Source organism: Borostomias antarcticus (assembly GCF_949987555.1).
Source record: "Borostomias antarcticus genome assembly, chromosome: 25".
NCBI classification, from domain to species: Eukaryota; Metazoa; Chordata; class Actinopteri; order Stomiiformes; family Stomiidae; genus Borostomias; species Borostomias antarcticus.
Window position 1 is genome coordinate 5,113,228 of NC_140258.1, and position 26,329 is coordinate 5,139,556.

General features: G+C 45.4%; 1 protein-coding gene across 1 annotated transcript in view; it reads left to right on the forward strand.

Annotated features, from left to right (window-relative positions):
• The window catches only part of LOC311325833 (SH3 and PX domain-containing protein 2A-like), a gene marked incomplete at both ends in the record, with an annotated part of 56,856 nt that overhangs the window by 19,459 nt on the left and 11,068 nt on the right, over nt 1-26,329 (forward strand). The window contains one exon of the mRNA XM_084458624.1: nt 6,333-6,461. Coding sequence (XP_084314750.1) covers nt 6,333-6,461 — 129 coding nt within the window. The remainder of the gene's footprint in view (nt 1-6,332; nt 6,462-26,329) is intronic.

A 26,329-nucleotide genomic window follows, 5' to 3' on the forward strand; every position in this document is an offset into this window, starting at 1 on the left:
CATCATCATCATTTTAGTCGTCACGCATCGTCCATCCCCCACTCTGCGTTTTTCTCTCAATCTCTCTCTCGCCCGATCTCTCTCCTCCCACCCCGTCTCCTTCCGCTCTCTGCGCCTCTCCTCCCTCAGCGCATTGTGCTGCCTCTGTGAACGAAACGCGCCGTATAAATAAAGTCTGCTTTGATTTGATTTGACTCGATCTCCCCGAGCCTCCGCTCTTGAAGGCATCTCCTCTGTCGATGAGTCTATTGAAGTCTTCACAGGAGGCAGAGTAGATGCTGTTGAAGGGCCGCCCCCCTGGGCGGAGAGTGAGCGATCGGACCAGAGCTCTCCTCTTTCCTCCTTCATGTGGTTTCAGTAAGACTCTGGCCAGTGTCTCCTTTATTGTTCCCCAACTGCGACCTCCACTGCAATCAAATCAAGAGCCCTGTGGGTCTCTCTCTCCTGGATGCAGTCCACTCCCTGTTGAGTCAACATCGTATTCTAGCTCTGTTCTCCTCCAAGGGTCAACAAAGGACATACTTAACTGATTTTGCGTTGTGAATGCTAGCATTGTTTTGCCCTGATATCTCTGCTTTAGGATCCAGCTCTCTTATGTTAAACTCCAACCTCACCCTAGGGTTCCAAATAGAACTCTTTTTCAGTACCACAAGGTGCTATTTTGGAACCAAATGGTTCTGATCTGAAAATGCTGAAAATAGTTGGGAAAAAAAAAGCTTAAAATAGTTTTACCTGTATATAGAACCTTTTTTCAGAGGTTTCTTCTATTGCTACAAACTGTTCCGTATAGAACCCTTTTGTTGAGTGTAGAGAACGGCACGGACTGGTCTAGCTGGCTGAAAAACGGGGGCTTGGTCAACACACGGGTCATATGAAGCAGAGCCAGAGTCTGAATTAGAGAGAAGCTAGTTACAGTAGTATCACAGATCTTACAATCTTAGGAAAACAAACAAACAACCATGAAAAGGCTCCGAATGTTCACACAGGTTTTTGATTAACCGACGGAAAAAAAACGTTCACCTCTAAAAGCTCACTCTCTGCATGTGCATTGTTTAGTTAAAGCACAAGATTACGCAACAGGATGTATTAGTTAGAGCGGGAGATAGATAGAGAGAGAGAGAGAGAGAGAGAGAGAGAGAGAGAAGGAGTGGAAGAGGGAGAGAGGGAGAGAGAGAAGGAGATGGAGTGCTCGGGGGCGCAGAGCATGTGAAAAGCAGATGGAGAGTGAGGTTTACGTGGCAAGTGGAAACCATTTCAGAGTTCCGCATGGACAGGGGGAGTCTGAGCATGTGCGCAGTCGTGCTGTCTTTATAGGAGCTGGGGGACTCGGGGGTCTTCTGGGAGGGGAAGCAATGTGTGTGTGTGTGTGTGTGTGTGTGTGTGTGTGTGTGTGTGTGTGTGTGTGTGTGTGCGTGTGTGCGTGTGTGTGTGCCTGTGAGTGTGTGTGTGTGGGTGTGTGTGTGTTTGAGCCTGTGCGTGCCTGTGTGTGGATGTGTTCCTGTGTGTGTGTGTGTCTGTGTGTGTATGTGTGTGTCTGTATGTGTATGCGTGTGTGTGTGTGTGTGTGTGTATTGATCCTCACAGGGGTAAATGGTAGGTCAGGAGGTACAGTTTGTGTGTGTGTGTGTGTGTGTGTGCGTTTGTGTATGTGTTCAATGTGAGTGTGTGTAGTGACATGGACACGATTTTTGCGCAGTGCAGGAAACTATTATGACGAATGTGTGCTCCTCTAGCACTTGAACAACCATGGACTGTTTCAGCAGTCACACTCCTCGTTCTCCATAAACAGACATTGAATACTGATCCCTTGAGGAGATCCTACCTCCCAGACATAGAGCCTTTATTCACATGCAACCTTGAGGCGCTCGCCACCTGAAAGACTGAATTCACACAGTTCTACTTGAATGAAACATCCTTAATTGCATTTTATAGGGTTAAATAAGATTAACTGTTGTCTTTCTATGTTTCTATTTTTTGTGAGTCTATGCACTGACTCACAAAGCAGCAGAAGAAGTATATTCTAAACTGACGGGTCAGTGTTAAGCATGACAAAGTTGCTCTGTTTGCTTGGAGTAGTAGTGAGCTCAGTTGGCCTGCGGGGGCAGCGTTGAGGAGAGCCAAGCCAAGCCACACTGCTGCTGACAGTGACCATTTGTCACTCGGGCCTCAAACCTGGAAACCCTCCTAGATGAGAAGCAGCCAGCTAGCAAATGAGAGAGAGTCGTCATCTACAAAGGAAGGGTTTGCGCCAGAAAAGGCATGTTGAGAAACCGGAGGACAGCCGATGTACTGTAGCAAAGAAGCTATGGTGGGTTTCAGTACTGAACAGCTGTTGTCATTTAAAAAAAAAACGTTTTCAAATATTCTATTCATGAGATTGGAACTCAGCTGTTGAATAGAGTTTAGGACGTCCGAAAGTTCGGCTACAGTAGAGCTACATAGCCGTTGAGTGATGCAATGGTCAAACACATCTCTAAACGACGGTCAGCAGCATCCCCCTGTGTCTCCGGTCCTCCTACACACTCGCAGTTGAACGCCCGAGCAAAGATCTCTTCCTGCTCCTCTCCTCCACATCCCTCCACGCTCTGCTGGTTCTGCTCTGCTGGACTGGCTGCCGCTCCTGACCACAGAGAGTCCCACGCCAGCCCGCTCTGCAGCCCGCTCTGCAGCCCCACCCAGAGTTCCAGATATGGAAGCCTGTCTGACAACCGCTGGGGAGAGAATCCCCTGATGTAAACCAACCGTCCGTCTCAAATCCCCAACTCCCTTTCTTCCGCCCCAGAAGATGCATTCTTGCGAAGCTCCCAACTGTCGTCCTCTTTGGACGGGCCTGCTGTTGAGGAGGGGTTGGGGTAGAGTGAGGGGAGAGTGCAGGGGCGGAAGGAGCAGGAAGTTCAAATCGGAATGGGGAGTGACATAAACATTGAGAGTGGCTAATAGGGCTATCTGATCACGGTCTAACGGCTGCTGGAGAAAGATCTCTTTTTAGGGCCCATAGATCTGTGCTGTGCAGATGGGGGTGGGGGAAAAGGTGTAGACAGGAGTCACACCCACACACACACACACACACGCACACGCACACGCACACGCACACTCAAACACACACACACACGCACGCACGCGCACGCACACACACACACACACACACACACACACACACACACACACACACACACACACACACACACACACACACACACACACACACACACACACGTGGCCTGTTATGGCTGAGGCTGTTTCACCTCATTTTTCTCACACTTACACCTCTTGTTCTGGTCTTTTCTTCCTGCTGATGCAAAACATTTCATTTCCTGAACGAGGTTGAAATATTAGCTTTTGATTTCCGGGCCTACTGAGTGTGCTGTCTTTACTCATTCATAGAGACCCAGGTAGGAAGGCCCACCTCCCTGGGCAGCAGCAAGTCCAAACCACATGTTTCCTGTTCATGGTGCCCAACATGGATTCCCGCAGCTTGATTGGTCAGATCACGACCTGCCAAGCCTCAATGCACATCTCTGTTGGGAACTGTCGTCAGGGACATGCACACATTTCCCATTTTTGACAAGATGATGCCCAGAACTTTTCGGGGATGTCATTTATTTGATTTTGTTGTCATCCGTCATTCCTCTTACTAGAACTACAATTCCTGATGGATGGGGTTCTCCTGTTCCAGGAATAATAGCTTAGTGAGTAAAGCCTCCTACATAAATAACTCTGAGATTCAACATAAAGCACGCTGGTTCGACGTCGGACGCTCTGGCAGCGTCCGTAGTTTGGATGCTGCTACAGCTGAGCTCATCCCGGATGACTTATGAGTTTACTGACGTTCCTGATACTCTAAACTATTTCCCCACATTGACTGGAAGTATAACCCTAATTCACAGAAACGTTCATCCTCAGTCTGGCAGTTGTTTTTACGTCCTCTCTTTCCCGCTACATTTTAATCCCGACCGTCTCAGCCGCTCCTTATCTAAGATCATCTCTCGGCGCTTATTGGACTGGACTCCAGCTATTTTCCATCCTCAGACTAAGATGGAGTGTTGTTCCAGACAATGACTTTCCACAGTTTGAATAATGTCTTGTTTGGCTTCTCGTTGCTTCTCTAGACATTATTTTTGCGGACATTTTTCTTAATTAGCTCAGCCATTTCACATTTGCTCCATTTGCTACCGTAATACATCTCAGTTAAGCGTGTTGTGACAGTCTCTCAGGACGATGGGAGCGCAACCTGAAAGTGAATGTTGGGTATTGGTGGGTCTGTTGGGGATAGGGCTCAGGTTAGGGGTAGCTACTATCAGCCTAACTGACTGAATCATTCCCCAGACTTCATCCCGTTTTCATCTGGGCCTTCTTCACTGTGCAATAAAACATGTATATTTATTCTGTTATGTATTATGATTATATATGTATATGTACATTAAAGACATACATCGCAATATTTGGACCTTTACAAACATATCTGGTGCTAATTCTCCAATTAGATTTACTAAAAGTAAGCTGAATCATCCAAACAGTCTACTCAGGAAGATAATACATTGACATTTATTACCTTTTAAAACTTGCGCCCCCGGGACGCAGCATTCCGAGAAAACGCGATGTATTGCTGGGTGCTATAGATAACATTTTTTATGTAGACGAATCATAAAAAAACACAACTCTAACAGGGCTTGTAAGCCAATAGTATTACGATTACTGATCGCTCTCGACACAGAGATACTGTGTGGTAGCAATGTCTTAATACTATTGGCTCATGAGACTTGTTAGAGGTGGGAACCAAACCTCAGACATCTCACAACATTCATTTCGGACCCTTTTTTTTTTAATGATAAATTCATAATCAATCTTTTTATTGTTGTTGTTGTTATTATTGTTATTATTCTTCTTCTTCTTCTTCTTCTTCTTATTATTATTATTATTATACATAAAATTATATCTATAGCACCTTTAACAGTGTATCATTCACCTTAATTTATACAGGTAGGCCAATAAGGTAAATAAGAAATTCTTTACATCTCTTATTGACCTGGTTGGACTTCCTGTATAAGAAATGACCCTAATCAGTATCTAACATGCCTTTTTTCATCTACTGTGCAACCTAGACCACTGTGCAACCTAGAACAATGATAAAAGTTGTAAAGAGTGTGAATGAGAATGACTGCAGAGTTAAAGCCAGTGGCGATCAGTAGCCAGTATTAATGTGTGAACTAACTCAGCTGCTGCTGGTTCTGGGCTACAGCTGACACTTGTTAGTTCTGCTACTAAACTGGGTTGTCTCAGCTCATTCTGACTTTCAGCTGGATGCGTTTTGGGTGAAGCCATTTTCATGGTTTGGTGTGTAGGTGAATTCATTATAAAGATGTAGGTCAGGTTTCTCTTGAAATCATGCCACAGGTGGTTATGGTTTTCACAGATTTTTTTTTTTTTAAACCAATAGTTTATTTGACGTTAACAAATAATTTATATGAACAGATTAAGGATATAAACTAAACTTTCCATATGAAGATACTCAATATCCACAACATCGACTCATTAATTTTATTATATTACGAGCACCAAGAGATCCGTCCCTGACTGCTTTCATAACCGTCAAAACCAAGTCTCTGTTGGCGCCTAGATGGTTAACTCAGCGAGCCGTAGCTAAACAAGAGGCTGGCCAATGGCCGGGGCTCTAGAGTTTCACAGCAGCAGAGACCCCGCCCTCTTGGCAGGGCTCCGCCCCGCTCATCTGGTTCTGTTTAAGGCCTCCGGTGTCGACTCCTCTGATTGGCGTACACAACCCCCCTACTCGTCCTTCAGCCCCAGCCCCTGAGAGGAGAACGAGGCTTTTTAGCAGACTGTTTATTTTCCAGGGGAAACCGTTCTTCTCTCCTACTTCACTGTCCCGGCCACCACCGGCTGCAGCTCTCTCTCTCTCTCTCTCTCTCTGGCTCTCTCTCTTTCTCTGTCTCTCTCTCTTTCTCTGTGTCTCTCTGTGCTGCTCTGTCCTGCTGCTCTTTCTTACTATACGTGTCTCAGTCCAGTCGCGTCTATCCGTCCATCTCAGGTCTGTTGGGCTATGGATGAAGCTGCCCTAATGCTGTAGAATGGATTCTCTCTAGCCAGTTGACTGGACAGTCCGGGACTCTCAGGGAGCTGCTCACTCCGCCGCCCAGTGAGGGACCCAGCTATATGGCCAGACTGCTGGAAAGATGCACTGAGCCCGGCGCGTCTCCCTATTGGCTGAGCTCCACCGACAAATCGGCCTATGGCGCAGCGGATGCCCGGCGGCCGGTCCCGCGGGCCCATGGCCGGCAGCTGGCTAACGGCGTGTTTTTTCCCATCGACCCCAGGTCTGGACGGCCCGGACCCCATGCTGCTGGAGCAGTACGTAGTGGTGGCCAGCTACGAGAAGCAGGAGAACGCTGAGATCAGCCTGCAGGCCGGGGAGGTGGTGGAGGTGATCGAGAAGAGCGAGAGCGGTACGTCGTCGTCACCCCCACTCTGTCACTCTGTCACTCTGTACACGACACGCTGGCACTGCACTGAACTGTCCTGGACGTCACACGGGCATGCTTGCAGACAGACAGTCAAATACACACGCACACACACGCACACACACGTGCACACACACACACATACGCACATACACATGCATGCTTCGAGGCATTCAAGCACACTCACGCACGCACGCACACACACACACACACACACAAACAAACACACACATATGCATATACATACACAGCAGTTAGGACTACACATCCATCTTTAGCTGTCCTCATCCAGTTATCTCCTCTTCTCTTCACTTTCTTATCTTTCTTCTTGCTCCCCCCTCTCTCTGTTCATGGCCTGCTGACTGTTAGATTCACGAGTCAGTCTCTAAATGCATCGCGAGACTAGGTGACTGTCCCCCCCCCCTCTCTTCCTCCTCCTCTCTCTGTCCATGGCCTGGTGTGCCCCCCCCCCCCCTCTCTTCCTCCTCCCCTCTGTGTCCATGGCCTGGTGTGCCCCCCCCCCCCTCTTCCTCCTCCTCTCTCTGTCCATGGCCTGGTGTGCCCCCCCCCCTCTTCCTCCTCCTCTCTGTCCATGGCCTGGTGTGCCCCCCCCTCTTCCTCCTCCTCTCTGTCCATGGCCTGGTGTGCCCCCCCCCTCTTCCTCCTCCCCTCTGTGTCCATGGCCTGGTGTGCCCCCCCCCCCTCTTCCTCCTCCCCTCTCTGTCCATGGCCTGGTGTGCCCCCCCCTCTTCCTCCTCCTCTCTCTGTCCATGGCCTGGTGTGCCCCCCCTCTCTCTTCCTCCTCCCCTCTGTGTCCATGGCCTGGTGTGCCCCCCCCCCTCTCTTCCTCCTCCCCTCTGTGTCCATGGCCTGGTGTGCCCCCCCCTCTTCCTCCTCCCCTCTGTGTCCATGGCCTGGTGTGCCCCCCCCCCCTCTTCCTCCTCCCCTCTGTGTCCATGGCCTGGTGTGCCCCCCCCCCCTCTCTTCCTCCTCCCCTCTGTGTCCATGGCCTGGTGTGCCCCCCCCCCCCCCCTCTTCCTCAGCCTCTCTGTGTCCATGGCCTGGTGTGCCCCCCCCCCCTCTCTTCCTCCTCCTCTCTCTGTGTCCATGGCCTGGTGTGCCCCCCCTCTCTTCCTCCTCCCCTCTGTGTCCATGGCCTGGTGTGCCCCCCCCCCCCCCCCTCTTCCTCAGCCTCTCTGTGTCCATGGCCTGGTGTGCCCCCCCCCCCTCTCTTCCTCCTCCTCTCTCTGTGTCCATGGCCTGCTGACTGAGCGTAGCTCCATCTGGCGGCTCGCTCTGGCCCGTATTCAGCCCTGTTTTTTCCTCTTGTTGGTTTAGGCCCGGGGCCAGAATGTTGCCTTCAGCAGCAAGAATGTCTCCCAGACTCCTACAGTATATTAATGATCCAGCTCACTTGCATGGAAAGAGAGGAAGATGTACTGGATTCACTAATGCCAGCTGCAGAGAGTCCTTAGTCAGCGGTTTAACCTCTGTGAACGGCCAGTGAGGAAGACTAACTGGGCCTTATCTATCGGCCTAGAAATCGCTTAGTGAGCAAAACATTTTGTTTTTGTGCAGCAGAACACACAACAGACACACATCATCATCAGCTGAACCACAGGAGTGTGTCCTCCTTCAGCACAGGGCACCTGCCTAGCACTATCCCTTTAAGCTCTGTTCTGTCCCTTTAAGAGGTCCTGTTCCCTCCCTTTGAGAGGCTCTTTCCTCTCCCTTTAAGACGCCTTGTCCTGTCCCTTTAAGACGCTCTGTCCTGTCCCTTTAAGACACTCTGTCCTGTCCCTTTAAGACGCTCTGCCCTGTCCCTTTAAGATGCTCTGTCCTGTCCCTTTAAGACGCCTTGTCCTGTCCCTTTAAGACGCTCTGCCCTGTCCCTTTAAGATGCTCTGTCCTGTCCCTTTAAGATGCTCTGTCCTGTCCATCTGAGCAGAGATGGAGAGAGGGAGAGGGATGGGCCCAGCAACACAGCCTGACTTCCAGCTATAATGGCAGGCTGAGACTGTAAAACAGTAATGGGACTCACGTGTTCCTCAGAGAGAGAAGAAGAGAGAGAGAGAGAGAGAGAGAGAGGGAGAAAGAGAGAGAGAGAGAGAGAGAGAGAGAGAGAGAGAGAGAGAGAGAGAATGGTGTGGTGGAGGGGTGTCAGGAAAGCAGTTGGACTTGTGTTTGAGGTGGGGTGTGAGTGTAACCCCATGCCATGGAGGCCTGGAGGAAGAGATCTGATTGAGTCGGGCTGCTTTGAAGTGTCCTGCCTCCCTGGGAGTGGGTCTGTTTGTTTTCCCTCCCTGGCCCGGGAGGATTTGAGCCCGCTGGGGAGCTAGTGAGGGGCGGATTTCCCCACACCTTGAAGTCCCTCTGCCAGAGGCTCTTTACGAGGCCTATCCTCAGTAATAGGCTTGAACCTCTGGATGATCTGCATTACTATGTGTTTGATTTCCATTATGGACGTGATCCTGGTACCTTTCTTAATGCTCAGAGTGTGTTCCTTATGAAGTACACACAAGCGGAAGGCTGCGTCGTTGCCCTCTTCACTTCCCCTCATGTTTCCTTAACCTGATAGGGAAACTCACTCACCGCTGTACATTCAAATCCAGATTCATCTACAGATTCAACTTCCCAAGTCTAAACCAGTCCCTGATGTAGGCGATATGATAACCAGCTGACTATCAGTGGAGCTGAGCATAGAATACGACAGATGAGTTATAATTCCATTCTAGTTTAAGGACATCCTAAGGCTCCAGTGACATTTTACTGGCCTCTGATGAACCCTTTCACACACACAGTATCTCTAGAGGTGCAGGAATACGGTATTAAGGCTGCAGGAAACGAGCCGGTGGGCAGCAGAGCGGCTAGTGTTAGCAAACTGGACAAACTCCTGCACTGGAAGTAGGCCAACGCAGCAACGTGGGTGACATCACTCCACAAGTCTGCCAACTCTAACAAATCCAGGTGCGCGTAAAGATTTCAGACCTCGTTTAGTTCAGCGTCTGTTTCTAGCAGGATAAGTGTGCAGCTTTTATGGTTCCTGATAGATTGAGCTCTGAATAACAGGCTATAAGTGGTGAACATGTTGGTTATGTGATCTTTATGTACTCACATTGCTAAAAGGTGTGTGGCGCCTCTCGGTGTGATCGCTAAAAGGTGCTACGGGATTGTACAGGCGTGAGTATCCCCTTTACAGCTGTTTGATGTTTAATGTTTAAGAAGAGGACACAGATCTTCATCTCATTACATCACATTTGCGTTAAGTCATTTAGCAGACCCCTTTATCCAAAGAGACTCATACTGTCTAGAGTAAGTGATCCAGCTGTACAGCCATCATCAGTAAAACCTTCAATAAGACACAAGTGGGACCTGCAGTCACAGTGCTAGAAAAAGTGAGAGGACAAGTCAGTTGTTTTTATAATATACCAAAAGTTGAAGTACAGTAACACTGGGTAACAATGTCATTATCTGCATGGTGTTACTGTACAGCGATGGTTTACTTCAACGGAAGTTAGATTGGGTTCAAAGAACCACTTCCAATTCATCAAGTCTGTAGTTAGAAATCACAGCCAGCTGTTGCAACAAACTGTGCTACAAAAGCCATTCTAACATACTGTGCTGTGAGTGCTACCCAGTACAGTCAGATAGATATTTCTTTACCTTGGATTAGGTAATATATGGCTTCCACAGGGCAATGAATCTAGGTCAAGTCATACAGTACAGGCAAGCTCAGCTTTCGGAGTTTTCCATGCCGTTGCTCCAAGCCACCTCTGTGTTTTCCATTCACTGGTTGGATGATACTGCTTTTGTATTTCAGCCTATTTTCTCCTGGTATCATAGTTTATAATGATTCATGCATTGGAGAATGAATAGAGCCTGTTTTACAATCAGGTGTACGGTAAATCGATAGTGTTGGAGAATGGATAGAGCCTGTTTTTGCACCAGGTATATGGTTAATCAACAGGGTTGAGCTTGGTAAATCAACAGGGTTGAGCTTGGTAAATCAACAGGGTTGAGCTTGGTAAATCAACAGTGTTGAGCTTGGTAAATCAACAGGGTTGAGCTCGGTAAATCAACAGGGTTGAGCTTGGTAAATCAACAGGGTTGAGCTTGGTAAATCAACAGGGTTGAGCTCGGTGCAGGATGTTGTGATCAGGTACTGTACTGTATATGGTAAATGTGTTACCATAGTGTTGAGCTTGGTAAATCAACAGTGTTGAACTTGGTAAATCAACTGTTTATGGTAAATCAACAGTGTTGAACTTGGTAATTCAACAGTGTTGAGCTCGGTGCAGGATGTTGTGATCAGGTACTGTACTGTATATGGTAAATCAACAGTGTTGAGCTTGGTAAATCAAGAGTGTTGAGCTTGGTAAATCAAGAGTGTTGAGCTTGGTAAATCAAGAGTGTTGAGCTTGGTAAATCAACAGGGTTGAGCTTGGTAAATCAACAGTGTTGAGCTTGGTAAATCAAGAGTGTTGAGCTTGGTAAATCAAGAGTGTTGAGCTTGGTAAATCAACAGTGTTGAGCTTGGTAAATCAACAGTGTTGAGCTTGGTAAATCAACAGTGTTGAGCTTGGTAAATCAAGAGTGTTGAGCTTGGTAAATCAACAGTGTTGAGCTTGGTAAATCAACAGTGTTGAGCTTGGTAAATCAACAGGGTTGAGCTTGGTAAATCAACAGTGTTGAGCTTGGTAAATCAACAGTGTTGAGCTTGGTAAATCAACAGGGTTGAGCTTGGTAAATCAACAGTGTTGAGCTTGGTGCAGGGTGTTGTGATCAGGTACTGTACTGTATATGGTAAATCAACAATGTTGAGCTTGGTAAATCAACAGTGTTGAGCTTGGTGCAGGATGTTGTGGATGGTCTTCACTCAGATTTTTTTCCCTGCTAGGAGTTTTATTAGCCACATTTCTTGTAAAAGATTGCTCATTGTTGTTTATTCCAGGGCACTTCAAACTCACTCATGCACTTAAAATATACAGTATAACAAGACCTACGCACATTTGCAATTAGTCTGATTGCAAAGAAATATAAATAAACTTTTTTATAGGTGCTTTTCCAGAAAGTTCCCAATGTCTTATCACTGCTGTCTCAGTAGTTTATCCTTTTTGTTTCATTTCATTGTCTCTTATCTCATTTCTGGAGAGCGGGCCAGTGAGCGAGGCTGCTTGGCCGAGGAGCAGGGGAGAGAAGTGGAGTACAGGGAAAGAGTCAAGGGGAATATGGAAAAAGCCATTTCCTGCCAAAGTTAGTGGTTCAGAGAGTTTGGTTCATTATAATGGCTTAATGGATCCTCCAGGATGCCTCCTCGCCTTACAGTGTGTTAGCGAGATGCTAACCAGAGCTAAGCTAGCACCGCACACCCGCCGTTGGCTTTGTGGGTATGGGTTCAAGTACACTGTCGTTGACCATCAGGTTTCAGCTGAAAATTATTCAGGAAAGGTAAGGAATTTGCTGTCTGTTTTCCTCTGCTGGTAATAAGCAGCCTGTCTGCCCACCTCAAGGGCAGAGCTAGGCTAGTCTTGCCCAGTCTAACCCAGATTATATCCCACTGCCTCTCCCCAGACTGGTCTGAGTTTACCTTGGCTTGGCTCCAAGTCCAGATCAGCTATTCTGAATTGTAATTTGCTAAATGAACTCCAGGAATGTCTGTCTGTGTGAAGACAGGACAGCACAGACCCACCACTCCCCACTGCCCCCTGCTAGCAAACATGTGTGTGTCAGTGTAGCAACCAATACCAGGTGTCAGTCAGCTGTGCGGTCCAGCAATAATGTTGTTTTAGCATGCTTGTGTTAATGTAGTTGTTCGGAGCTGAGAACCATTACATTTCTTTCCTTCATGACGAATAACACTGGAGACGTTGAGGGACTTGGTGGGTTTCCAACATATTGCTTCGTTCCATTAAAAGAAAACAGTACTCACAAGGGATACATTGATGATTAGAGGGGGCTGTTGTATTTTGCACTATTTGTAAACACTATTGGGAAACACTCGTGAGCTGCTTCCAGACTGTGGACGTGGACCAGCGGCGCCTCTCACTTAAGAATGACCATTAAAGTTAAATAGCGTTTTAAGGGGTGGCCTATCAGGCACTCAAGGACTCCTGTGTCTCGCATCTAGGGTTCTTAGAGTTGCAGGCTGAAACTTCAGTCAGCCTCCATGAGGGGACCCTTTCAGGTTCTGAGGGGGAGAGAGAGGGTTGTTCCGTAGGTCAACATTCATTCTTGAAAGTCGTTTTGTGTCGTTTTCCACCCCTTTCGTCCAAACAGAACCACCCAGAACCACCCAGGTAATTGGACTCAGTGTTTTATGAAAACTGGAAGTGTGTGTATTGAGCAGGGTTATGTTTCCTCGTCTTTGATACTGAAGACAGTGCTAATACATACAGAAGCTGTAAATGAAAGTTTTTTTCCCTCCTGCAGCCCCTCACAGTGCTATCAGATATCTTTAGGAGTGCTGAGACACAGAATTTCAAAACCAGAAAAATGCCACTCATGCTAAACCTAAGGCTATAATCTTCATATCAAATCGGAATGTGCTTTCAGTATTTCACAGACTGACCCGAAAACAAAATAGTGCTTCAAGTCAAATGCAATGCACATACCTTCGGTAGAGATCGTCTGAACCGTGCTCAACACAATGTCATGTGAGCCGTGTTGAAACCCAGCAGTGTAACATTCTATTACAAACATGGTCCAGTTGAGCTGTTTCCTCAGAATCTGCAGGATTCAAGATAATACTTTGACTTTCAGTGATAACACACAAAATGAGGCCTATTCTTGCCTCAGAGTCTGTTGTTGATTAAAGTGAAAAAGCAGCCCTGAGCGTTTGACCTGACAGTGTTCCCAGAGAGCAGGTACTGCAGGGGAGACACATGGGGCTTGAGGAACCCTACTAAACAGTTCTCTTCTCTACTCTCCACCCTCACAGAGGAAGACCCAACGGGCAAAGGGTGAAACCACAGCTTCATCACTTTGAAGTCCAGGCCAAACATCTGCTTCCCTGCTCAGGAATACCTACCCATAACTAGCTCCATAGCAGTACCAATGTTCCCCCTCCCCACCTCCCCCAGCGTGCTCCAGGGCTGTAGCACACCACGTGGCTCTCTTACATAATCAGCATTGTTTTTAATTATTCATCTTCCTAGTAAGGCACGCAGAGTAGGGGTTTTGTGTTCTTTGACGGCTGTGTTTCAAGCTGTGTAAACGAGGCTGACACAGGCAAGTTTTTTTTTTTCTCAGAATGCTGAAAGCCTAATTAGAATGGTTTGCAAGCAGCCATTTAATGGAATGAGACAAGTGTTTGTAGCTCACAGTGGGCCGTGTCCGATGTGAGCCCTGAGCATATTAGTTCTGCTTGTCATGCAGTTTTTGATGGTTTCCTTGTACAAACAAAAAATGTTGTGAAGATTAACTGTTCCTTCTCTATGAGGTTGTGACATTTGAGGCTTGAGTTAGTGGTCTAGAACGTGTGGTGGTGCTATACGAGATCATCACCAGAGGACTGGGCCTTCCACTATTGTCAGACTGAACCACTGATGGAGAAGAGAGAGAATCGAGCTTAGTTCTGTCTCTTCAGAGCATTGTGCAAAGTGATCAAACCCTCTTCTTCACCCATTCTGATGCTCCTGCATTGTGAGTGGTGAATGTCTGCTTAGGAGGGCAAAGGTGCATGTGGAAGACCAGTGACCAGAGGTGGTAGGAGACAGAGATGGTGAGGTGGTAGGAGACCAAGATGGTGAGGTGGTAGGAGACAGAGATGGTGAGGTGGTAGGAGACCAAGATGGTGAGGTGGTAGGAGACAGAGATGGTGAGGTGGTAGGAGACCAAGATGGTGAGGTGGTAGGAGACAGAGATGGTGAGGTGGTAGGAGACCAAGATGGTGAGGTGGTAGGAGACCAAGATGGTGAGGTGGTAGGAGACAGAGATGGTGAGGTGGTAGGAGACAGAGATGGTGAGGTGGTAGGAGACAGAGATGGTGAGGTGGTAGGAGACAGAGATGGTGAGGTGGTAGGAGACAGAGATGGTGAGGTGGTAGGAGACCGAGATGGTGAGGTGGTAGGAGACAGAGATGGTGAGGTGGTAGGAGACAGAGATGGTGAGGTGGTAGGAGACAGAGATGGTGAGGTGGTAGGAGACTTTTGATTTAAATTGATTTGAAAGCTTTATTTATTCAGGGAAGACAAGCGAGAGCAATCTCTCTGTTTTAATATGCCCTGACTACAATAAAAACATACAGAATACGAACATGTTTCAACAAAACAACATCAAATCACAAAACGAAGTCATACGGTAAGATCGAAGAATAAAACCAAGACTAAAAGAAATGTGCAGTCGACATGGAGCACACCTTCTATCATAACCTTGAACCTCTCCAGCGAGACAAGTTGGTCCAGCTTTAGGGAGTCCTGCAGTTTGTTCCACCTATCGGGTGCATGAATACTAAAGGCAGACTTTCCTGCGTTGGTGTTACACCGAGGTATGTTCAGCCTTATATGAGATTGTGACCTAGTGTGGTCTCTAAAACTCAAAAGTGGGGACAAGTATAATGGCATCTTGCCAAACAGTGTTTTAAAAATAAATGAAAGAGAATGTTGATGACGGCTATCCACCTTTGCTACACTATACAGAGCACTGTTATGGGTGTGAAACCATCACCAGTGATAAAACGCAGAGCACTATGATACAGTATACACCACATACCCTGGCTGAGTAATACCAAATGCTACCCAATGCTTCCCTGCTTGGCACTCAGCATCAAGGGTTGGACTGGGGATAAGTCCCTGCAACATACTAGCGTCATGTCCAGGAGATAGGCTCCTACCCTATGGGTCACTAGACTCGAGAACCATTGGTTCTCAAGGCTACTTACTTACTTACTTACTTACTTACTATGATATACTGCATCAAGAGGCTTTTTAGAAGTGAATGAGGCATGCATATACAGAACATCACCATAGTCAAAGACAGATAATATTTTTGATTGTAAAATGTTTTTCTTGCACACTGGAAAAACAGGACTTATTTCTGAAAGGGAATCCTATCTTTCCCCTTAGCTTCTTGGTGAGGTGTTCCACATGGGTCTGGAATGATAGCCTGCTATCCAGCCAAATACTCAGTGCATCCGGAAAGTATTCATATCCCTTCACTTTTTCCACATTTTGTTATGTTACAGCCTTATTCCAAAATGGATTGAATTCATTTTTTCTCAGAATTCTACACACAATACCCTATAATGACAAAGTGAAAAAAGTTTTTTTTATTTTTTTATTTTAGCAAATGTATTAAAAATAAAACACTCAAATATCATATGTGCATATTATGTACAGTATTCACACCCTTTACTCAATACTTTGAAGCACCTTTGGCAGCAATTACAGCCTCAAGTCTTCTTGAGTATGATGCTTCAAGCTTATCACACCTATTTTGGGCACTTTCTCCCATCCTTCTTTGCAAATCCTCTCAAGCTCTCTCAGGTTGGATGGGGAGCATCGGTGCACAGCCATTTTCAGATCTCTCCATAGATGTTCAATCGGGTTTAAGTCTGGGCTCTCGCTGGGCCATGCAAGGACATTCACAGACTTGTCCTGAAGCCACTCCTTTGTTATCTTGGCTGTGTTATCACTCCTTTGTTATCTTTGCTGAGGGTCGTTGTCATGCTGGAAGATAACCTTCGCCCCAGTCTGAGGTCCACTATAATTAGGTATTCAGCTAATGGCACTTTTACATGTTTTTATGTCTATGTTATGTCTACTGTAAGTGATGTATGTGATGTGTTGTGATGTCATGTGTCTTCACGATGTCTGTATGATGCATGTCTGAACACTTCGTTCCCCTACCCCCCCTACAAGGACCACAATGGAAATAAGCTCTGAGCTTTTTTGTGTCTATCTTTGACAGTATCCCATACACTGTGCTTCTGTCACACGTTTTTTTCTTTTATATATTGTCGAATAAAGTCAGTCAGTCAGTCAGTCCAAAGTCCTCTGGAGCAGCTTTTCAGCAACGATCTCTCTGTACATTGCTGCATTTATCTTTTCCTCGATCCTGACTAGTCTTCCAGTTCCTGCCGCTGAGAACATCCTTACAGCATGATGCTGCTACCACCATGCTTCACCGTAGGAATGGTATAAACCAGGTGACTGTAGGGATGGTATTAACCAGGTGACTGTAGGGATGGGATTAGCCAGGTGACTGTAGGGATGGTATTAACCAGGTGACTGTAGGGATGGTATTAACCAGGTGACTGTAGGGATGGTATTATTCAGGTGACTGTAGGGATGGTATTAACCAGGTGACTGTAGGGATGGTATTAACCAGGTGACTGTAGGGATGGGATTAGCCAGGTGACTGTAGGGATGGTATTAACCAGGCGACTGTAGGGATGGTATTAACCAGGTGACTGTAGGGATGGGATTAGCCAGGTGACTGTAGGGATGGTATTAACCAGGTGACTGTAGGGATGGGATTAGCCAGGTGACTGTAGGGATGGTATTAACCAGGTGACTGTAGGGATGGTATTAACCAGGTGACTGTAGGGATGGTATTAACCAGGTGACTGTAGGGATGGTATTAACCAGGTGACTGTAGGGATGGGATTAGCCAGGTGACTGTAGGGATGGGATTAGCCAGGTGACTGTAGGGATGGTATTAACCAGGTGACTGTAGGGATGGTATTAACCAGGTGACTGTAGGGATGGGATTAGCCAGGTGACTGTAGGGATGGGATTAGCCAGGTGACTGTAGGGATGGTATTAACCAGGTGACTGTAGGGATGGTATTAACCAGGTGACTGTAGGGATGGTATTATTCAGGTGACTGTAGGGATGGTATTAACCAGGTGACTGTAGGGATGGTATTAACCAGGTGACTGTAGGGATGGTATTAACCAGGTGACTGTAGGGATGGTATTAACCAGGTGACTGTAGGGATGGTATTAACCAGGTGACTGTAGGGATGGTATTATTCAGGTGCCTGGTTTCCTCCAGACATGACACTTGGCACTCAGGCTAAAGAGTTCAATCTTGGTTTCATCAGAGCATAGAATTTTGTTTCTCATGGTCTGAGAGTCCAGTACCAGCTCAGGGGCCTTGTGGTTAGCGTGTCCGTCCTGAGACTGGGAGGTCGGGAGTCCGATCCCCGGGCCGAGTCATACCAAAGACTATAAAAATGGTACCCATTGCCTCCCTGTTTGGCACTCAGTATCAAGGGTTGGAATTGGGGGTCTACATCATCAAACGATTCCCGAGCGTGGCACCGCTGCTGCTCAATGCTCCCCCAGGGGATGGGTCAAATGTGGAGAACAAATTTCACACACTCAGGTGTGTGACAATCATTGGGACTTTAACCTTAAGGTGCCTTTTGGCAAACTTCAAGCAGGCTGTCATGTGCCTTTTACTGAGGAGTGGCTTCCATCTGGCCACTCTACCATAAAGGCCTGATTGGTGGAGTGCTGCAGAGATGGTTGTCCTTCTGGAAAGTTCTCCAATCTCCAGAGAGCAGTGCTGGAGCTCTGTCAAAGTGATCATCAGGTTCTTGGTCACCTCCCTGGCCTCCCTGTCCTCTAACTGCTCAGTTTGGCCAGCTCTAGGAAGAGTCCTGGTGGTTCCAAACTTCTTCCATTTATGCATGATCTTGGACCTTCAATGCTGCAGAAATGTGTTTGTACCCTTCCCCAGATCTGTGCCTCAATACAATCCACAATTCCTTTGACTTCATGGCTTTGTTTGTGCTCTGACATTCACTGTCAACTGTGGGACCTTATATAGACGGGTGTGTGCCTTTCCTAATCATGTCCAATCAATTGAATTGACCACAGTGGAAACAGGAAGCACATGAGCTCAGTTTGGAGTGTTTTACTTATGTACAGTACATGTGATATTTTTGTTTTTTGTTTTTATACATTTGCAGAAATTTCTAAAAAAACTTTCACTTTTCACTTTGTCATTATGGGGTATTGTGTGTAGAATTTTGAGAAAAAAATAAGAATAATTGAAACCATCTTGGAATAAGACTGTAACATAACAAAATGTGGAAAAAGTGAAAGGATGTGAAAACTTTCCGGATGCACTGTATTTATAGGAGTCAACCATTTCTATTTCTGTCCCCTGTAGAGTGTGAATACCTAGGCTACAGTATACTAGCATCATTCCCACGAGACCTTAAAAACAACATACATTTTTTCTTCTTGGAATTTAGGACAAGCTTATGGCCAATAAGAGACAGCTGGAAAGCATCAAAAGCAGACTGCAGTTTTGCCGTGGCTGTTCTAAGAGTGGATCCTGCACTGTGTAGGACTGTGTCATCCACCAAATAATGGACAGAACAGTGTGGGAAGGGGGGCACAATGTTATTAATATAAATAGTAAATAAAACTGGACACAAGATGGACCCCTGTGGGACACCCTTACCAAATACAATAGAGAATACAATCCATCAGCAACAACAGCCGGAGTCCTCAGAGTAAGATAATTTGAGAACCAATTAACTGATCGCTTGTCTAGACCTGTGGAGAATAGTATATTTAATAAAATGCGTTGATCAGCCATATCAAACACCTTAGACAGGTTGATTAAAAGTGCAGCACAGTACTGGCGATTATCAAGACTGCTGACTATATCATTCACCACGAGTGGCTGTTATCGTACTGTCTTGGTCTGAACCCTGATTGTTGAGGCTAAAGAATATTGATTGCCTCCAAGAAAGCCCTTAACTGAGAATTACCTCAGGATTTGAGAATCTTGGCTAGACAACATAGTTTTGAAACTGAGCGGTAGTTATCTAGCTCAGTAGGATTACCACCTTTAAGCAGCGGTATAAACTGGGCAGCTTTCCACACAGCAAGGATTTGACCAGAAACAAATGTCAGATTGATGGGTGTGGGTGAGTGGGGATCAAATGAGCTGTAAGAGAGAGAAGATAAGGATCAAAGTCATCCTCACCCTTAGATTTCTTAGTGCTTAATTGAGAGAGAGCATTCAAAACTTAAATGCGTCTTTCTGGTCTAAGTTTAAAGCTGCTGCACACATTGGGTGAGCTCCCAGCCACTAGACCAGGAGTATGGTCTGCTGAAGGCGCACTAGCAGGCAATCTTCTTCTTCTTCTTCTTCAATTTAAAACTTTAAAAAATAATAACAAATCAGCTGTTCGTGCTATCAATTTGCAACCACCACCAAAATGTAGGCCCAAGTGAGCAGCAATTTCCACATGCTTTGAGCTGGCAGGAATTATGAAGTCCATGTTTTTCTCAAAAACTGTAGAACCTATCAAACCCTTCTCCTCTCACATTTTTTTGGTCAATTGACATTGCAATCGCTACATTGCATCTTCAGACTGTCCTCCACAAATCCTTCACTGATTTTTGGCTTGACAAAAATTTAGCCCACTGTAGTGGAAATAAATCTGATCGAAAGTAAAGGATTTGCCAAGGTTCGCTCAAAGAGGTTAAGTCTGATTTATTAAGAAAACATACGAGCGAGCGCAAGGACTTCAGGATAACGCACGTGAGTGGTTCATCCGACAGAAGTGAAGTAGTCTGGTGTTGCACGGCCTTATATTCAAGCAATACATGGATGTGACGCTATCAGAGATTTGGTTGGCTAACCCATGTGTACACGTCATAATAAAGTGGCAGACATCATCAGCAGTGGTCAAGAGTACAGACACGTGATATGAGAAAGCGTGGTAGACTTTGAATAGATTTCAGGTGGAGACAATGGAAGAATAGAAAAGTCACCCTAGGCCAAACGGGAAGTCTGAGGTGTGATGCCTTCCTGTTGTGTGTGTTTATCATTACAAAAGGTGGAGGACAGGGTTGTTTGGAATGGTGAATCCGTGAATGGGGACTGAATCAATAGGCTTTAAGAACAAAAGGCTGAGATCTGAAAGGTTTGAGGCCAGTTGTCTATAAAATTCCATGACACCACAGCACATCAAAATGTTTTACTGTAAACAGTACTGTATGCAGCTACTGCAAATACTCACTCAATAAATCTCCCATGTTCATGATTTTTTTTTTCATGACATGGTAGATAGTGTGACATATTTCAGAATTTTATCTTAAAAACGGAATTTTTGACAGTATTCTGAGGTCTGGCCTCATTTTGTTCCTTCATACAGGAAAAAATACACTACCCACAATCATACAGTGCAACAGCAATATCTCCACCAATCAGAGATGTTGTTGGCAACCCCGCCCCAATAGCGGACCCTAGGACTACAACTGGCTAAATTGACTCTGATTGAGAGGAGACCTGTGCCACCGATTGTTTGATTAATTTCCACCTGTCTTGTGAGTCTGTGTATATATAGCCTACTGTACATGTACTGTGGCTTCCCTCCTGTTCTGTGTTCATTATTTGCTGTAGCTGTGCATTGTCCCTGGTGTTTCCTGTGACAACTTGTAAGTCTGTAAGCTTTGTCTTTTGTTCTCCACTTGAGTGTTTAACTCAGATGGGTGAGTGTTTAGATGTTCTTTGGTTTTGGTTTTTGCCCCTCGTGGTGCGTTTACTTTAACAACCATTTTGTGGAAACTTCTGAAACCTCCATGTTACATGCACCTGTGACATGTACATGCAGCCCGTGTGATTGCTTAAGTCATAGTGTGAAACCACACAGGCAGGTAGCTCAAGCCCAGGGGGATGCAGAATAAAAATGTGAATTCATACTCAGGCATTGTGCTATGTGACATGATATTTTAAAGATATTTTTCATCAAATAAGTTTTACAGTAAATCATGGTCTGGGCAAATACATTATCACTCCCTCATGTATTTGTCATTGTCCCCTCGTCCTCTTCTTCCTCCTCTTCTACCTCATGGTTTCTTGTTATTGTGGTAACCCAGGTGACAGGGAAGACCACAAATGCCAAAATAGCACTGGCACACTGACAAAGGAAGCAGGTTGCAGAAAATAGCCAGAGTTTGTCTCTTTAATAAACACAACTTAAACTGTTACAAACAAAAGATGTCACACATGAAGCAGCAGCATGTTTTCATGTTTCAGTTGTTGGTGAGGAGAGGTGGCTGATTGCTGATCTGAGGCAGGTGTGGACAATCAGCCCAGGTGCAGTCATTCAACTCTCTAACCGGTGGACATTTTGTGGCACACATTTTGTGGGATTCCGCGATTCCTGGGAAATCTTCAGTCCCCTTAGTACCGGGAACAAGCAATGGGTCTCGTTTTTTTGGAGGGAGTATTTATTAAATTTTTATAACTATGTTGCATTAATAGTTCCCTAAATTATTAATACATACTCAATATATTATGCAAAATGTATTTTCTTCTTTAGATAGGCAAGCATACAAACTACCTGTATATAGGTCTAAAAAATCACATGCCTACAATATAGACCTATAATGATAACTAGGCAGGCTATAATAAAATATTATTATTATTATTATTATTATTAATAATAATAATAATAATAATAATAATAAAGAGGCTAATATAATAACATGATAGCCTAGGCTAAGTCTGTATTCATGATTTGTCTAGGTATCTACACAACCCGGTCATTGTAAATGGAGATCAGCTGTTTAATATGCCCTCCAGAGCTATGCTGCTGAAGACACTAACTGGTCTATTTGAACGACTCTTCTTTGAAATGGGCACCATGACATCAGAATCTGATTCCCAATCAAATGCTTTTCAAGCAACCGATGCTTCTCAAGCAAACGAGCCTTCGGGCACATCTGCAGCAAGCAATTGATGAATGCAGCTCTACTCCTGCTCTTGTGACACTAAAGAAAGAGCCTTCTCAGTTTGTGACAAAGCTCAGAAATAGGTTGAGTAACCGCTCAATCAATGCCTTATGCTTCTTGAAGTCACACTTCATGAGAATAAAAGCAAGGAAAGCTGGAAAGTCATCTTAAAGAACTGTAGTAGGCCTAACTACTACTATAACATGTTTTTCTAAATCACTTTTACTCCACAAACATTTTGTAAAACTTTTTATGAAGCATAACATATTAGCACAGTAATGTGTGGCCTCTTTTTATTAAACGTAACTGTAATGATGATCGAGGTCAGGTGGTAGATAGATGGTGAGGTGGTACTGTAGATAGATGGTGAGGTGGTACTGTAGATAGATGGTGAGGTGGTAGATAGATGGTGAGGTGGTACTGTAGATAGATGATGAGGTGGTACTGTAGATAAATGGTGAGGTGGTAGATAGATGGTGAGGTGGTAGAAGATGGTGAGGTGGTAGATAGATGGTGAGGTGGTACTGTAGATAGATGGTGAGGTGGTACTGTAGATAGTGAGGTGGTACTGTAGATAGATGGTGAGGTGGTAGATAGATGTTGGTACTGTAGATAGATGGTGAGGTGGTACTGTAGATAGATGGTGAGGTGAATGAATGACACCCCAGTGACCACTGTTGACTCCTGCTTCCTGGGCACCACTACAGTATCTCCTGGGACCTCAAATGGGAACTAAACACCAGCTCCCTCGTGAAGAGGGCACAGCAGAGGATGTAGTCCCTGAGGCAGCTGAAGAAATTCAGACTACCAAAGAAAATGATGATACTCTTTTACACCTCCATCATCGAGTCCATCCTTACCTCCTCCATCACCATCTGGTACTCTGCTGCTACAGCCAAGGACAGGGCCAGACTGCAGCGTGTCATTCGATCTGCAGAGAAGGTGATTGGCTGCAACCTGCCTGGACCTGAACAACTCCACACACACACACACACACACACACACACACACACACACACACACTTCTTTGTTCTGCCCACATCTGCGCAGACATTTCTGAAACTCGGATAAGAGAATATCTTTCCTAATCTAATTTCCATTATCTTCCATTTCACCTCTCAACAGCTGCATGTATGCTTTTTGAGTTCTCTCTACTGGCTGCCAAGAATAGTCTAGAATGTAGATTTCACCTTAACTTATGTGTCTCACATCCTGTGTGATGGAGTTCAGTCAATATGCCTTGAATGAAACCAAATATGCGTTTGTGCTGCTTGAAGTTCCAGTTGGTCTTTAGCTATGAAAGAACCCAGCTAATGAAAGACAAGAGACAGGTTCTCTTCTTAGAGTATATATTCCAGGTTTCTGGATAATTCACACCTGTATGAAATAAAGCTGAGTTGGCCAGGAAGTCAGTACTTGTGTAGGGGGCGTGTGTTTTAAAGATGACTTTTATTGCTTCTTTTGAGGTTGAGTGAACTCAGCCTAAGCACCTGCCATATGGGTGCATGGCTGAAAAACAGTCAAGGCAGTCCTGGTCATCTACTGTATAACACTGTATATTTACTCAAACCTCTTAAAGTGACAGTATTTCTTCTCTGAAATGTATATTCAGATGGCAAGCTAAGTGCTTTCAATTAACATACCACATTCTTTCACTGTAGTCCTTTATTTGCTTTCATTTCTGCCGCTGCCAATTTGCTAAAGTGGCATATTTGCCCCGCTGGCAAGGTAATATGAAATCAGGAATGATATATTATGAACAATTTCTTTCTTTGGAACAGTTGCCGGTGTAATGGTTATTGTCATATGGTTTATTATGGTAAGTGTGGCTGTCCTGCAATTTGTCAGTATCAACCACATTATGATGAAAATGACATTTGTTTCTTATGTCGGTTAAGTCTCACTCCTTTCCCCTCCAATGAGACATTAAACATTCAGTACTTATGTCAAAATGAGGGAAACTTTTCAGATCTATTTCCTCACACCAAAATCGAAACCACAACGTCGTATTGCTCAGGCTTGCAGTCCACGTGGAAGGAAAATGTGTGTATTTCCGAGGCTTGGGTACTAAGTGCTCTAGACACGCTTTTATTTCTTTTAGCTCTCAGTTCTGGGTCTAATTTATTGGTGCAGGGCTACTCTGAAGCCACAGTTTGGTGTAAAGACTGAGCACATTACATGGCTTGTTACTGTTGGTCCCCGAGCTCCGGCCAACACGGGGAACATGGCCAAATCACAACAGCAAAGCCTTCTCCTCTCTGTAACCCCCCCCCCCCCCCCCAACACACACACACACACACACACACACACACACACACACACACACACACACACACAGACTTAATACAACGCAGAGCCTGCAGGAACACCACCGCTAGAGTATGTGTGGTCTTCAGGTCACCCAGCATAAATGTAGTACATGCTTTAACATATGATAGTTTGGGAAAAGAATAAAAGATAATGGCAATGTATTGTAGTCAGCCTGCAAATGTCATACAGTATATTGTACACATAGCCACATGTTGTATCACTACATTCCTTTAACTGAGCCCATGTAAACTGGTTACAGCAGCAGCAAGTTTGCCATGGCACACTCATGTCCTTTTCATTGGTTGTCAGGCTCTGTGGTCCCATATTGGGTCCCTGTAACCACAACAAACATTGCATCTGTGGAACGCCACATGGGAGACAAAGCTTGTGAGGTCCTTGTCACTCCTGGGCTCCTGCAGGGAACAGACATGGGTGACGTAGAGAAGGTGCTGACTCAGCTAAGTGACACATCTGGAGTTGGGGCATAAGGGGGCACAGTCACGCTGATAGTGAATTGGATTAAATGCTTAAATTATGTGTGTAGGTTTTTTTTAAATCACCGTCAGTGTAGCTGTTTCGCACACGGAAGACAAAATCGTGGAAAAACTCAACAGGGCAAACCAATCCGGTGACGTCACTGGACTGTTTTACCTCTTGAAGTTTTTCCATGATTCTGTCTTCTGTGTGGGGAAACAGCTACACTGACGCTGATTTTAAAAAGGCCTCCACAATTTAAGTGTGACTGTGCCCCTTTAAAGGTTCAGAACCATCATAGTGTTAAGGTTACTCACCCTGGCCTGCCAGAGTTACCTGCTTACTGTTTCCTGTTATGAATATAGACCCTTTTCTGTGCAACGTCATCATCCTGTTTCAAAATTGCGCACGCATCGCTGCAATGACACCTGCCAATAGAATCGATGCATTTGATTGATGCACCTGGTGGCAACGAGCGTTGCGCATCCGTTGTTCATTCTTTTGTTCCAAAAATGCGTGCGCGCACTTGATTGTTTACCAACAGTAAAAGGGTCTATATGCTCATACAAAGCAAGCAATGAACGACTGAAAAGACCTTGCAGCTCAAACACGTTAATCGTCAGTAGAACCACACCAGCCTAATATACCGAGCTTCAGTTGTTTCATTGTAGTTTTGATTTAACTGATTGATCTTGACTTCTCAGATGCTGTTGTCTCGTGTCAGGGATGTGGGTGACAAAAGCAATGATGCCATCTCCCCATCAAATCAGCTAAGACAGCGTTAATGGGTGTTTCATATGTTCTGCCAACAGTGTCCCACCCATTTAGTCACGGCTTACAAGCCCAAATCAAAGTGGAGTTGGAGTTGTCATGAGGGAGGTCCATGCCAGACCGTCTTCCCTGTGATGTTGTTGGCCACGGCGGTAGTCATGCTGTAGACTGTGTTGGCTTGCGGAGGAGGGCCTATGTTCTCCTCATGTCCATGTGGGTCTCAGCTACGCAACGATCCAATAAACTGCTTTCAATCAAGCTCTATTGCTGTAACTATCTGGAACAGGCATACTTCTTGAGATTGAAGAGAAACACTCCACCGTTACTTGAAAGTAAACTGTATTTTTTTTTGTAAATGCTGTGCTCAAACAAAATTGACAAACTTCCTGCAATGTCAGTCTTGTTCCAAGCAAGTGCTGACATCAACTGAAAACTATTTCATACAGTTTTTTTTTATTTGTCAGTCATTAGGGTTAGGGAATCGGTTCTGGCTGAAATTCTCAGTCTATTTGCAGGAAGTTAATTGACTATAGCTGGATGTTATATTTTGAGTGAACTATCTCTTTAAGCATTACCAAATCTCGGATTATCA